Source organism: Parus major, chromosome 4A, assembly GCF_001522545.3.
Source record: "Parus major isolate Abel chromosome 4A, Parus_major1.1, whole genome shotgun sequence".
Classification (NCBI taxonomy): domain Eukaryota; kingdom Metazoa; phylum Chordata; class Aves; order Passeriformes; family Paridae; genus Parus; species Parus major.
In genome coordinates, this window is record NC_031772.1 from 10323251 (window position 1) to 10337656 (window position 14406).

The following is a 14406-nucleotide window of genomic DNA, read 5'->3' on the forward strand; positions in this document are numbered from 1 at the left end:
CATTTTCCAGCAGTGGAAGAAGAATTTCATAGGGCAATATGGAGTTTATTGACTTTGCATGCAGCAGTCACTTTATATTCAGGAAAGCCTAGGAAGCAACTGAAATCTGCTAGGATATCTGCAAGATAAAACAATAAAGAGCTTCCAGTCTAAACAAAAGCACACGGGAAGCAGATGGAGGAGTTCACAACACGAACCAGAGTAGTTTTCAGTGTGTTCTGATCCAAAAAAAAAAAAAAAAAAAAGGGGAAAAAAAAAAGAAGGTTTTGCATTGAAACTCAAAGAGAATTCTTCAAACTGCAAGGGGGGAAAAAAAATTTAATCTGTTTTTTGTACAAGGAACGAAACTTTCTATATTCTTAATAAGTGAACTGAAAAGCATCAAGTGACAGATGCTTTTCAGCAGATCATCCAAGACTATAAACATTAAACAATTCTAATAGATTTGAAAATGTCCTAAAGACATTGAAATTTCTTGCTGTGGTTTATACTGGTGGTGCCTGCAGATGGCTCTGATATGGTAAGGCCATTTAGGGCTGGGCTCTGCCAGTGGAAGGGTTATGGCAATGACAAGTGTTGTTCAAGGAGTCAAAGGATTTTCTGGAAGATACCAATTTCTACAAGCTCACCATTTGAGAGTGGTGTCTACGTGAGAAACTTGAAAAACATTGGTCTAGCAGATTATGTGCCAATCAGAAAAAAGAAACACTTATTTCAGAATAAGAGGATCCATATCCATGAGGAAGCTATTTTGGAGTAATTTATTCCACACTAGCAATTCTGATGAATTTTCTTCCTTGTCAACAAGCCATTAGATGTGGGAACTGAGCTGACCTGATTCTCTCATTTATGTAAGAAATAAAAGTGAAAGGTCATAGAAATATCAGAATATTAAAATCTGCCTAGGAAAGAAATAGCTACAAAAATAGCACTTAACTATTTTGCTTTTTCTAATAGAGTTCTCATTTTCCTCTGCTTCAGTCAAGATCTTACACACCTGGTGACCAACACACTGCATTAAGGCTCTACACAAAAATAAACCAAGGAAGGGGCTAGCCATTTTCTATCTTCCAGTCAGACTCAATTTTCCTCTTTTCTTTGCAGCTTACTTGTCAGCAACATGACTGCCCTATAAACTCTTGCAGGTTCTGCTAGTGGAGTTATTTTGGTTTGAATTACTTGCACCTGGTTTAATTTGCCTCTTCAGCCTCCCAGGGCTACAACAGGGTGGGTTTCCCATTAGGAGGTGTGAAGTCTCAGAAGCACATCTGAAGAAGTCATTTTGAGACTGGTGTATATCCTAACAGCACCACAAATGTGAAGTGCTGGATTCAGCAGGAACAGCTTACAGTCAACAAAGGCTACAAAGGCATCAGAGAAAGAAACTACTACCCAAAATAGCAGCATTAATGCAAAGGAGAAGTGTTCTTGGTCACAGACCTAGAATTCATGGTTTGTCTTTCTCATGGTGTATTTTTTAAAAAATATTTTGATTGATCAGATAGGAATTTATTTCAATCTCCCTTCACAGCCATGCAGAATGAAAGAGAAGACACATGTTAGGCTCAGAGAAGATGCTTCATGAGCAGTGAGGCAGAAGGTGCAGAAGCACCACCTTCTCTGTGGACTCAACACCATGTATTTGGCTCAGACTGCCGTGTGTATTTAAGAATAATTAACTACAACTGTCTGAATAATGAAACTTCCAGCTTTTCTCCAAAAAGTCATACAAAATTTAGAAGAGAAACTGACTTGCATAGAACTGAAGAATATTTTTCTCATTTTGTGAAGAAGTAAAATAATGAAACACCCGTTTCCAGGCAAACAGGGAACTATTAAGCCAAAATATAATCTTTGTTCCACTTTAGGCTCATTCAAGACATTGACTTCAAATTAAACAATTTAAAAGAAATAAAAGGAAGAAAATCCAAATCTAAGTCCTTGAAAGAAAACTCCTATAATTTGGCATGATATCAATCAAAATGAACCAGGTATGCCAAGCTGGTACAGCATCACAAGCCACATACGGAGGCAGGTTGTGATAATGAAAATCTTGTTGGTAAGTGCATGTGAGGATAAAATTTTCAAGAAGCCAATCCTATTTGAAATGAGATTTTTAACCCAGGAGAATAGCCCACAAAAAAATACCAAATAAATATTGTTTATAAACTCTATTGTCAAATTCATTCACTCGAAAATGCTACAAATATATTAGCCAGTTCTCAACCAATGGTCACAATTTTAGTTAAATTTTCATATCAGGAACCAACTATTAAAAAGTTCACTGTGTTAGTATATCAGCAGGGCTTCTTTTAAATCTCAGGAGACAACAGTCAGGAGCATGAACAAACTACTACAAACAGCAAACACTGTAATTCATACAGCAGGGGATCCTGTACACTGAAGTTTTTACTGTCAGTTACCCCAAAGTGCATCACAGCGTAGGTGCAGACTAAAATGTATTACAGATGTGTAAATGGTTTTGGTTTGTTATTAGCATTTTTAGATTTATTTTATATGAAAGACAGGCACATTCACAGTACACTGCAGATTATATAATAAAGTGATTTACATTTTGATGATTCTGAGATTATGGCTACCCATCTTCCAGGTACCTTTGTATGCAAGGATAATGATGAAATGGGATTTTTGTTTTGAAAGTGAATTAGAAAATTAAAATATGTTTAATATTACTGCTAAAATAGAATCACAAAGATTGACTTCAGGATAGAAAGCACTTCATAGTATTCTTCAATAATTTAAACAACCTCAAAGAGAAGGTAGAGCATGTCAAAACAAGTTGCTCTGTTTTCAGTCACAGCACTCCTATCTGCATTGCAATAGATCACAGAATTAGAACAATATTTTCCCATTCCTGTGCTGGGGAATAGATTTTTTTCAGGAAGCTTTCTATGAGGAATGCTATTAATATTTATGGGTCAGGAGCATGTGTCAATGGAATCACACAAGGTTTTTGATCAAACAAAATATATTTTCTTGCTTATACATTGATAGATAGATAAATATATATATATATACACACACACCTTATTCCATATAACAGAACATCACAAGTGTTGTGAAATTACTTCCTCAGCTATGCTTCTGCTGCAGTCATAGAAGGCTCATGTTGTTCTTGGTACAGCACATTTCCTGATGTACACATTGGGCATCAATCTCTTTTCTACAGGGATGATCACCTTTAGCAGCCAGAAAAATTGGCAGTGGTCCTACCCACTGGCTACTTTCCAGCAATATATATCTCTCTACTTTCTATGTCTGGGAAAATGCTCCACAACGTGTGTATTTCATATTTCTTGTATTAGAGCCTCCCATGTTCTGCAGAATACTTGTGTTAAGGCCTCATTAAAATAAACAGTTAGAAACTAAAAAAGCATTTTGTCAGCTCTAAGTTAAAGAACATTGAACAAGTCATATATTTTGTGCCTGATACAAACACCTCTGTCACCTACTTTTCAAATCCCAGCAATTTCTTCTCATCCACCTCTGTAGTACCTGCAACTCATGAGTACAAATATGGGAATACTACAGTAACTCATGTTCCTGAAAATGGATTCACAATTGGTACAAATAGTCTCAATACAATTTCAGGAGCACCCAAGGACAGTAAAGAGGCACTGTATGGGGACACTGGTAAGGGAACAAAGAACAAAGTGGTTCACACCAGCAGTGGTGGCTTCCCACCTCACCAGTGAAGCACACAACAACTTACACAGCAGCTTCTTTTCTATTAAACCACTGAGACACTTTATTAACTTTATTATGTACCTCCCATATTGCTGATATTAGATATTTTAACAAACTATCCATTACCACTAAGTTCTGATGAGGAAAACATAACTAAAATTGCTATTCTTCTGCTTAAAAATTCATTAAATGAATAGAGCTCTCAACTTCTCAATCTTTTTTCACACATGCAGAAGATGTACTGAAGTTAACTACCTGGTTAATAGATTTGAAGTTTTGTGGTAATGTCAGGAATACTAGAAGTGGTGTAAATGCTGATATGGTGCATGAACATGTATGCAGACATGCTCACAAATGCATCCTAATGATGTACTTGCTCAATGACATGAAAATATAATGTCTAACCAGTATGTTGTGCTTAGTTTTGGGCACCATGATGTATTATAAGAAAGATAAAAAGCTATTAGAAAATTTCCAAAGCAGAGCTATGAAGATAGTGAAAGGTCTCTAGGTGAAGCCCTAAGAGGAACATCAGAGATCACTTGGCTTGTTCAGCCTAGGGGAGACTGAAGAAGACCTCACTGTGTGTGGGAATCAAATTAGCTGGGATGGATGATACCCTGGACTGGGTTCCTGATGCGAAGGGAGTGGACCTGAGGCCTTGGGATGCAGGGTGCTGGGGGGATGCTGATGGAGTCATCCTACCTTAGACTTACAAGGTAAAAACCCCTGTCCTGCGGTGGCGATTGGACATCTGTCCTGAGATATCCCTATGTAATGGTAGGTTAACCATGCCCCCAGGTATTTGGAGGCAGCCCCTCGGGCCATGTGGTCTCTGTGAACATTAAAATCTATCTTTGGCCACTCCATCGTACCTGTCCTGATTTATTCCTCCATGCTCAACTTGCCAAACCAGGAAAGAGAGCTCTCAGAACTCCACTATGACAATTGTGGTGTTCTACACCTGCAGAGGGACAGGCACTGATCTCTCCTCTCTGGTGACCAGTGACAGGACTAGGGGAACACCATGAAGCTGTGTCAGGGGAGGTTTAGGTTGGATATTAGGAAAATGTTCTTCACCCAGAGGAGTGTGGTTGGGCACTGAAACAGGCTCTCCTGGAAAGCTGTCACAGCACGAAACCTGACAGTTCAAAAGTGTTTGGATAACACGCTCAGATACACAGAGTAAATTTTGGGGCTGTCCTGTGTAGGGTCAGGAGTTGCACTTTGATGAATCTTGTGGGTCCTGTTCAGCTCAGGATATTCTATAATTCTGTAAGTACCAAAGACTTTCATTTTCACTGCTGCAGAGCAACCCAGAGGGGTGTGTGTGTGTGTCACTGCACTCCTGCTCTGCCTACACTGATCCCAGTGAGTGCAAACCAGAGATGGAGCTGTGAGATCTATGTCCAGAATGTTTTCACAGAAAGTAAAAAAATGAGATTTAAGTGTCTCCTTAAATATTGCCTATGCTGACTTTATTCACCACAGGCTCAGTTCAGTCTAATTAGTGTTGCCAGGAATCCAAGCAAACAGAATCAAAGAGTAACTTCAGAAGAGACTAAGCAGCAGCAGCAGCAACTGTCAAAGAGTCTCTAAAGCTTATTTTTATGCATTAATTCAAAGTGCCCAAATTTTATTCATAATACATAATATGCAGCAGACACTGAGACTGTTAACTGGGAACACTGGTGTTTATATAAGGAAACCCATCAGTGTACCTATGGAAAGGCTTGCAAGTGTTTTACCCAGTGAGTACCAGTAGTGTTTGGCCTTCCATACTCTGGACAATATGAATATATCAGGGTTTTCAGAAACTAGGTATCCCTAGAGAGTCCTCGCTGTTCAGCAACAATGAAAACCATGCCCCATCAGTATTATTTATATAGGGTAATAATAGCATATTACTTATATATGGACTCAATATCTCTGTGATGGATAGGTTATTAAAATGCCAATGGACAGGTCAGAAATACATCAATATTTTAGCAGGACTGGTTATCAAACCAAGGCTATGCTGACTCATATATTTCCCTGTGCTTGGAAAAGCTTGGAGAAAGGTACAATAACTGTCTAAAGTGACTGAAGGCATATTTGGAAAAGAATTCAAAGTAGCAAACAGCATTTTCCTTAAAAAAAACCAGACAAGATTGATTCATGAAAGAAAAACCATAAAAGGAGATGCAGGCAAATTTAAAAGAGAGATCTGTATCAAAGTAACTAATAGGATCGACAGGCTGCAACTTTCAGCTTGAGACAAAGACCTGCTTGTGCAGCAGCTGTCCAAAAACCAGGAAAATTTAATCTTGGCTACAATTGAGTGGGGTGTGACCCATGAGCACCCTGTGTGTCCCCACACCTCAGCAGTGTGCTCTGCCCCCTGCCCCAAGACACAGGCACTTTGCCTGCAAAGAGCTCAGCAGAGCTTTCTAGAGCTCTGGAGCTACTGGAGCTTCCAATGAGATTAAATTAGCAGCAGAACAAGAGGAAATGACCTGCTCCCATGAGCTGAATTGCCATTTTATAAACCAAAATCATTTCAGTTGTGACAGTTAAAGGAGAGTAAGGAATGGGGAATTACCCTGAGGGAAAGGGAAATCACAGTGAGGGAAAGGCCCCACTGCAAAGGACACTTGTTGGAGTCCTTGGCATTTTTTAATGGACATCACACTGCTAACAGACTCCAGAAGCACTCCATAAGAGCAAGTGCAAACCATGCCATCGTGCATCTGTTATAATGCTAAGACCTTTTCACTGATATTTGTAGTGATATTTGAACAGGTAAACATGCCCTTAAGTCTGCGAGCAGGAAAAAGCTAACAGAGAGTTATGAGCTGGAATAGAAAGGCAGTTATGGTAGAGCCAGGGAACAAGTACAGAGAATCCTAATGGGGCTCTAAAAGAAATTGTACTTTCCCTGCCCCCAAGAATTGTTCCACATGTGCTTTATCTTACCACCAGCAGTAACTGCACTGAAGGGATCTTGGTGCTTCAGTGGCTGCAGTACCAGGATGCCTGTGAATATGCTTATGCCTTTACTTTATATGATTAGATCAGTCCTTAAAAAATTAATGCAAGACTTTCCCCCTCTCAAAGCTTCTGTGCTCTTAATACAGGGCAAACAACAACACTAACACTTCCTCATGCCAATTAAATTACATTATTCAATCCTTATGGTTGGGACTAACCTGTGTTTTTTCCTATTGTGTAGGAATGTAGTTTTAAATGATAAAAATCTCATTTTTTTTCCATCCCTGAAAGTACCATGTAACAAATTAATTGAAAAAATAATGTAAAACTACACAAAGGTGTCCCTTTGTTTATGTCCTAAAATTAGAGTTTGTTTGAAATTATAATTGCTCAACTTTACTTCAGCTTTGTTCTTTGGTGGTGACCACCTCCTAATGAACTTGAAGCACAATAGGACTGATACATAAATGTTTAATTTACACACAACTGGAATGATTAAGCCCTTTGCTAGGTGAGAATTCCATGATTTAGCCTATACAAGGGCACTAAATTATCTGGGGCTATGTGTCACTGACTATGATCACATCCTAAGGCTTTAAGAAGTTACTACCTGTCAGCTGTGTTTCTTTTAACTACCTGAGTGCAACCTCTTAACTCACCTCAGCTGCCGGTGAAAATGCTAATAACTTCCATCCTGATGGACCTACTCCAGCTGTGTAGCTTGATGGATGGAAACTTGCTATCCCACCATAACAGTCTCATAGTCTAAGGCTCAACATCCCAGCAAACAGGCCTTAAGAGTTAATGTCACACCTCCTTCCCAATTCCTGCTTTTCCTGTTGTGTTGGTATACAAACTCTGAAACACACAGCTTCTGATTTCATATTCATCTAATACTTGTGTTACTCCAAATCAGGTCCTATGAACTTCATATATATATATAAAGAGAAGTGGTTGTAATATGTAGATATAATTTTCTTTTCTTATATGAAATTGATTGTGAAGAAAACTTAATTACATTTAGCCCATCTGGAGTAGTCAGATTAATTAAATATTCCTCTCTGCACATATCTCTAATTTTAATGTCAACAGAGCTGTCCTAGTCCATGTTATGTTGCCATTAAAAAGGGAAAAGAAAATTGCTTTTAAAACCTGCAGTGAAATGATGTGAAGTGTCTGCTTTAAACTGACAAATTCAAGGAGATTTAGAGTTAAAAGTGCCAACTCTTCCAATAACTTGCTGTTATTGCAGCATATAAAGCACCCAAAATCACAGTACAGGGCAGTTTATACAGAGCCAGTTCACAGAGTGTATCAGAAAATGCTTTCCATACATTACAGACTAAACAGGGTTTTAGTGGGCAGATTTAAGAGAGCAGGCGGGTGAGTCAGTGGCTTGGACAGCGGGGGAGAGCAGCGACAGATGGGAGAGCACAGGGGGGCAGGGATGCCAGCTGTGGGACCTTGTGTGACAGGGACACACACTAGTGCAGGAGAGCACAGACAGTGGGCAGAGACAGGATTCTTGGACCTCTTGGAAATAAGGAGGAAAAGGAAGGATATGAGAGGAATAAGGTGATTTTGAATAAGGTTCAAAAATGAGGAAGCCTTTGCCAAAGGACAGCAGGGTCTTAGAGCCCACAGGATATAAAATCAGAAGGTCTCAAAATATATCTGTAAATGAGGAATCATCACTGAGTCAGAATGTTTCTATTGAGGTCCCACAGTGACCTCAGTTCTTGGACCTACATCAACTTTAATTTATCAATGATCTAGAAGAAAACAGACAATCATCATAGCAAGGTTTGCCCCTACAGTCAAGTATAAAATCTCATCCAGGACACTGATACGGTCTTTAGGTGTGACACAATAAGACAATATGTATTTTAATACATCTCAGTATAAAATCTAAGGAAAAAAATTTAACCATATTTGGGGCTGATCATAAAGCATAGAACTGCATGGGTTGGAAGGGACCTTAAAGATCACTTTGTTCCAAACCTCTGCTGTGAGGTGGCAGAGGGACATCTTGCACTAGACCAGGTTTCTCAAAGCCTCATCCAACCCAGCCTTGAATCCATTCTCTGAATAAGAAAGCTGCACAGCTCTGAGGATGGTACAAGCAAACAGTAAAAGCTGGTCGTAGGTGAAGGAGAGAAAAGCAATAGTCCTTGACTGTTCAGTAAATGAGTATTCCTAAAATAGAGAGGAAAAATAATTAATTCTGAGAGCAACCAGTCAGGAATATTGTGACTTCTCTCCCAATGGCAAGTTTGAAATAGAGCTGGATGTTTTTTCTTAAAAAAAAAATGAACTCATATATTAGAACAAGCTATTGGAAAGGAAGCAGAGACCTATGTATGAAAGAACAGTGTTTTACCCAGCAAACCTAAAACTAATGCAACCTTAGAACGAAATCAAGATCATACAGGACTGAGGTGGGAGCACCTAGTGCCAAATGCCCTTGTTCAACTGACAGAAAGGAGCAAATGATTATTTCAGTACAGGGCTCTGTTTATGGTACTTTCCAAAATCTCTTCTGCCCAATTTCTATACTAGTTTCCTCAACAGTCCTTCAAAAGTAGGTCCAGATAATTGCAAGAACTGTGCTGTGTCTCAGTAGAAATATTAAGAGAGAGACTAATTTTAAAAGCAACTGCAAATGTGCACTTTATGCTTGCAAATGTACTAAATTAATAATAATAGAAGACTAATTGGATGCATTTTGACAGGCACAGAGGTTTTTTTCATTTGGGTATTTCTTGGCTGTTTTTTTCTCGAAGACTGACAGAATCATGAGGAAGAGTGGAAAGGAGATACAAGAAATTACTTATTACACTTTTGTTGTGTTTTGTTTTTTATGAGAAAAAAATAAGTACTGGGATTGTAGATATGGCCACAGATACTTTCTGCCTTCAGTAGCATCCAGCACAAGGGTCTGTTCCCTCACTGCTGCTTCAGATGAAGTCAGTGGAACAACTGTCTTGAGCAAACTGACAAACATTGACATTTTGTGATAAAAAGGAAAGCACACACCAAAACTGTGGATTTAAATGACAGTCAAGGATGTGAGAGATAAACAGAGACACATGAATTATGTATCATACCTCCATCATTGTCCAGGTTATCTGCACACACCATTTCCATGACAACGTTACATCCCGAGCCACTCCAGCCCACTTGACAAACACAGTGCCACCCATTCTGATCAAGAGTGCACCTCCCATTTCCATAACAGAGACCTGGGCAACCATCTAAAATAGAAGGTGGAAAAAAAAAAAAAAGCTTTCATGAAGGGATATTTCCTCTTATTTTGCAGTTGCAATTATTCATTAACATTCCTACTTCTAGTACTATACTAGCTGCCTTTAAACGATCACAGCTTGGAAGCCACTTACATTTCTGGCTGAATATGGAAAAATCCCCAACTTGGTCCTTCCCTTTGCTTGCCCAAAAGTAGTTTCTCAGTGAGGAATGAGGATTTTTTTTAGTGTTTAATATTTTGTGCATAGGAAAAAAGTGAGCAAAGTCATGCTATAAAGTTCTAAAGTCATGTCCATCTCTTTCTCTATTGAAATATAACCTGTTGTTCACTAACAATATCACACACATAATCAAAACTTATATCAAAGATACACATGGAAAATATTGTCTAAATGACAAACTGGCATCTGTGGACATAATCCTACATATTGCAGGGAGTGGAAATGACCTTTTTATTCTGTTCATAAATACTCATCTGACTGAGAAAAAGCCAATTTGATTTATGCTACAGCACACACTTTCCACAGAAGGCAGTTGAGGGAGCATTGCCTTCCTGTTCCACTTTCTTCCCTTATAGCTGATTCCAACAGAACCAACACATGCCCTTTGGTGGCGCTGATTCTAGATCAAAACTGGACCAAGGACTGTAGCATCCTCTTGATTATATACTTGCAAGCTCTGAATCAATAGTAACTTGGAAATTCACATCAAGATTTCTTGCCTGTAAGAGTGAGAGAGGAATGGTCTCTTGGATGTACACTCATGTCCATCTGCTTGCATAGTGCAGTGCCAGCTCAGACATTTGTCACACACAGAGCCAAAGGACAATGGATAAAGCTTGGCAGTAAGTTTAACAGAGAGAGCACCATCAAATCTAAGGTGGCTCCTTACTTTTTGCGACCATATACAGAGTCTGAAAGCTCCTGAGCACCTGATACTGATCATCAACACACAGGCATTATCAGAGAGAGGGTTTTTTTGATGAGCAAAGAAGAATCAGTGCCTGCCAGCCCCAAGATGCTCCAAATGGACTTTGGAGGAGCCAGTTGGAGAGCCTGGTCTGTCAGGCTGCGATTCACAGCCCCACATGCAGCACATTTTCTGGTAACTTTACATGAGACACACAATCTCCCTCCTCTCACCCTAGGCACACTTCATCAATCACATCTGCAAAACAGAGGGATCAGAGAGTCTGACTCTCTTGCTCTGAAAAACTGGAGAGGGGTGGCACCCTTATCTCACACTGAGTTATAGGAGATGCTACTCCAAAACATGAACTTGGCAAAAACCAAAAAAGCCTCCTTCAGCGAATTGGGGGAAAGGGAAATGTGAGAGCTCTTTTGGGTAATGTTAGTGTCTTTCCACTTTCAAATACTCTGCTGAGTTAATTGATTTCTGTACATGATTATATTTTGCTACTGTGTATGGTTACCCTCAAAGTCTATAAATGCAATAAAATGAATGCTTATGTGCTTTTATTATTATCTAATTCCAAAGAAATAAAGTAAGAAACAGAAAATAAGCACTGAGCTCTTTCTGAAGTAATGGTGAGATTGGTATTTCAGTGAGCAGCACTTTTGGAAAGGGCTGTGCATCACTGCTCTGCTCAGGGCAGAGGGACTGCTGTCCCACTGGGGGAAGGTTCTTGCACTGACATGAATGAGCAGGACCTGTGGCAAGGCACGGGAATCAAACGAACAGCACCAGACACAAAGCAACATCAAATTTAACTCTTGTATCAAATGATTTGAAGAGAACTAGATCACATCTGGCACAGACAGCTTTAGAAAGCAAGAGTACTTCTCTAGCAAAACTTACTTCAAGCATAAATGACAAAAGAGTATTTTTTTTACTTCTCATGGGAGACAGTATCAAGACAAGCTTTTTAGCAAGTGCTCAGCTCTGGCATTACTTTGGATGGTAAACAAGAGCAAATAATGGATTTGCCTAACACAGCACATCAGATGGCCCTGTAAAACATGCTTACATTGCTACAACTTTGCAAATGAGTTGAGCACATTACTTATTAAAAACTGCAGTTTCTGCTGTAAATCTCTGTCTCTGTGTGTGCATATATATCTATATATACCTCCATAAACAAATATGTCATCTATTCTGGGAACCTAGCAGAACAGAAACTTGAACAAAATGAGTAACAGAAAATATTCCATTTCCAATACTTTTGTATATTTTTATTATTTTTTTTTGGAATGCTGATATGAAAAACTTACCTTGAACAGCATCTAAGTAGTGAGCTTAAAAAAGAAAAGAACAAAACTGAGATGGGTCAAACTTCTGTACCACATGAAACCAAATGTATATTTGCTTATGGCTTGACACCTGGGGATTAGATATAAAATGTCTCCCTCTTCCTGCAGGCAGATCTATTTCTGCTGCTGTGACCAGAACACTGTGTTTGTGACCGTCCTCCATTTGATGACAAGTGTGCTGGGGCCACACCTGGTACTGTCTACAATGCAAACAGAAGGTCTTTTTGTCTTTTTAAGTGTTTTGGTCCTTCTGTGGATTTGCTCTAAAAAATCTTCAGAAAATTAGGCTGTTCCTCCATCACAACCCTAATTCTTGGTTTAGCAAATCTGATTTAGTGAATTCTAGAGCCAGGGAATGAATTATCTTGACTTCTAAAAAGATCTGAAAGCTTTACCTCATTAGGAATATTGTTAGAAGTCAGCTCTAGGAAAAATACCATTAGCAGTAAGCAAAATATATAAATCCTCAGACAGAAAGGCAAGAGATTTAATGCAACAATTACATAAGGTAAATAATAGCTTTGTCTCCTCACACCTTCTATTTTTTAAACATTTTTTTTTCCTTCCTGACTACAAAATTCACACATGAACACATCCCAAAGCTATGTTAGGACTGAGCTTTCTTTTCTGTGTTTTTTTTTTTTTTAATTAATTAATGTTATTTCCTCTATACAGAAAGCTGTGCCAAGTTACTATTTTGTGGGACAGCGTGCAGAGGCACCTTTTTTACACCTGTCTGGATTCTGAGTCTCTGTTTTCCCAAACAGATTTCAATCAGAACAGATGATCAGAATGATGGCGATCTGCGTAGGACTGGATTAAGATTTTATGTATTTTGTTTCTTGAGATACAAAACCCCCTTACCAATGGTGCAGTGGTCCCCTTCCCATCCGGGGCTGCACTCACACTTCCCGTCCTTGCACTGCCCGTGCTCGGCACAGTGGGAATGGCAGGTCCGTTCTTCGCAGGTGGGACCCACCCAGCCCTCTTCACACTGGCATATCCCTCTGGAGCAGACCCCATGGCTGCCACAGTCCAGGGTACACAGCTCTGCACAGAAAAACAAAAGTACACCATGTGTATGAATTTGCATCAAGACTGTTGGGGTTTGGCTGGGTGTTCTTCCTTTTGTTCCTTCTCACCTATGGAATTTTTACCCATTAGTTGTGGGGACACCTGATTGATGGTACTTGTTGGATGCTTGAGAAACACAAAGTTTGTCTGGGCCCAGGAGGGAAGAGGGGCAGGGGAGGGGAAGGGCAGGAGCAGCTGGGGGCTGGGTGGCTTCTTGGGCTTGAGAGCAAGACACTCTCTCGGAGCTGTTGCCTTTTGGAGAAGGGAATTCGCCATCACCCAGACAGAGCTGCTGCTGCTGCTTCTCCCCCTTCTTCCTTCTTCGTCTGCGGGCTCCCACACCCCCTGTCCTGCCGGGACGTGTGGTAGTGCCAGGCACCGCCGCGGAGCTGCTGATCCACCTCAGCCACCGGCCCAGGATCTCAGCTCATCCCTGCTGTTCCAGCTGGGTGTTCCTCAGAGCCCTGCAGGAGCACCGGGACTGACTGCCCGAGGGGGTTTGTGAAGCAAAGCCTCTCCTCCATCCCTTCCCATCTCAGCCGAGAAAGCTGTCATGGGGTCCCTGGTTCTGTTTTGTTGCTAATGCTGTAGTTATTGTCGTTTGTTTGCCTTGTTATACATACTAGTAAAGAACTGTTATTCCTAACCCCAGATCTCTGCCTGAGAGCCCCTTGATTTCAAAATTACAGTAATTTGGAGGAAGGGGTCTACATTTTTTCATTCCAAGGGAGGCTCCTGCCCTCCCTATCAGACACCTGTCTTCTAAACCGAAACAAAGACTAATTCACTTCTGTATAAATATCATTCATCAGCTGGATCAAACATGGGATTTTATCATTCAGTACAGACCTTAAGCAATCTGGCTGCCTCCTTCTTTAGCAGTTACTTGTCAGATCATTTATTTGTTTGCGGTGGGGACTGCAAATGATGGCTTTGCAGAGGTTAGAGCAATAGGTCTGAACCAGACAAACAACGTCATTAAAAAGTCCAAATCTTTTGACTAATTCTTCTGAGACTCAATTCTAGAAACTCTTACAAACTCAAATATTTTGAGCTGGACAGAGTGGCACATAAAATACATATAGGCAAACCAATCTTTTACATATTCAAATGATTGTAG

General features: G+C 39.9%; 1 protein-coding gene across 5 annotated transcripts in view; it reads right to left on the reverse strand.

Annotated features, from left to right (window-relative positions):
• Positions 1-14406, reverse strand: part of TENM1 (teneurin transmembrane protein 1) — a 313366-nt gene that overhangs the window by 87399 nt on the left and 211561 nt on the right. For 4 of the 5 annotated variants that reach the window (XM_015626362.2, XM_015626359.2, XM_015626360.2 and 1 more), the window contains 3 exons: positions 13077-13262; positions 12174-12197; positions 9786-9932 (listed from right to left, as the gene is read on the reverse strand). In XM_015626362.2, coding sequence (XP_015481848.1) covers positions 9786-9932; positions 12174-12197; positions 13077-13262 — 357 coding nt within the window. The remainder of the gene's footprint in view (positions 1-9785; positions 9933-12173; positions 12198-13076; positions 13263-14406) is intronic. The other variant, XM_015626361.2, reaches the window with a different exon arrangement.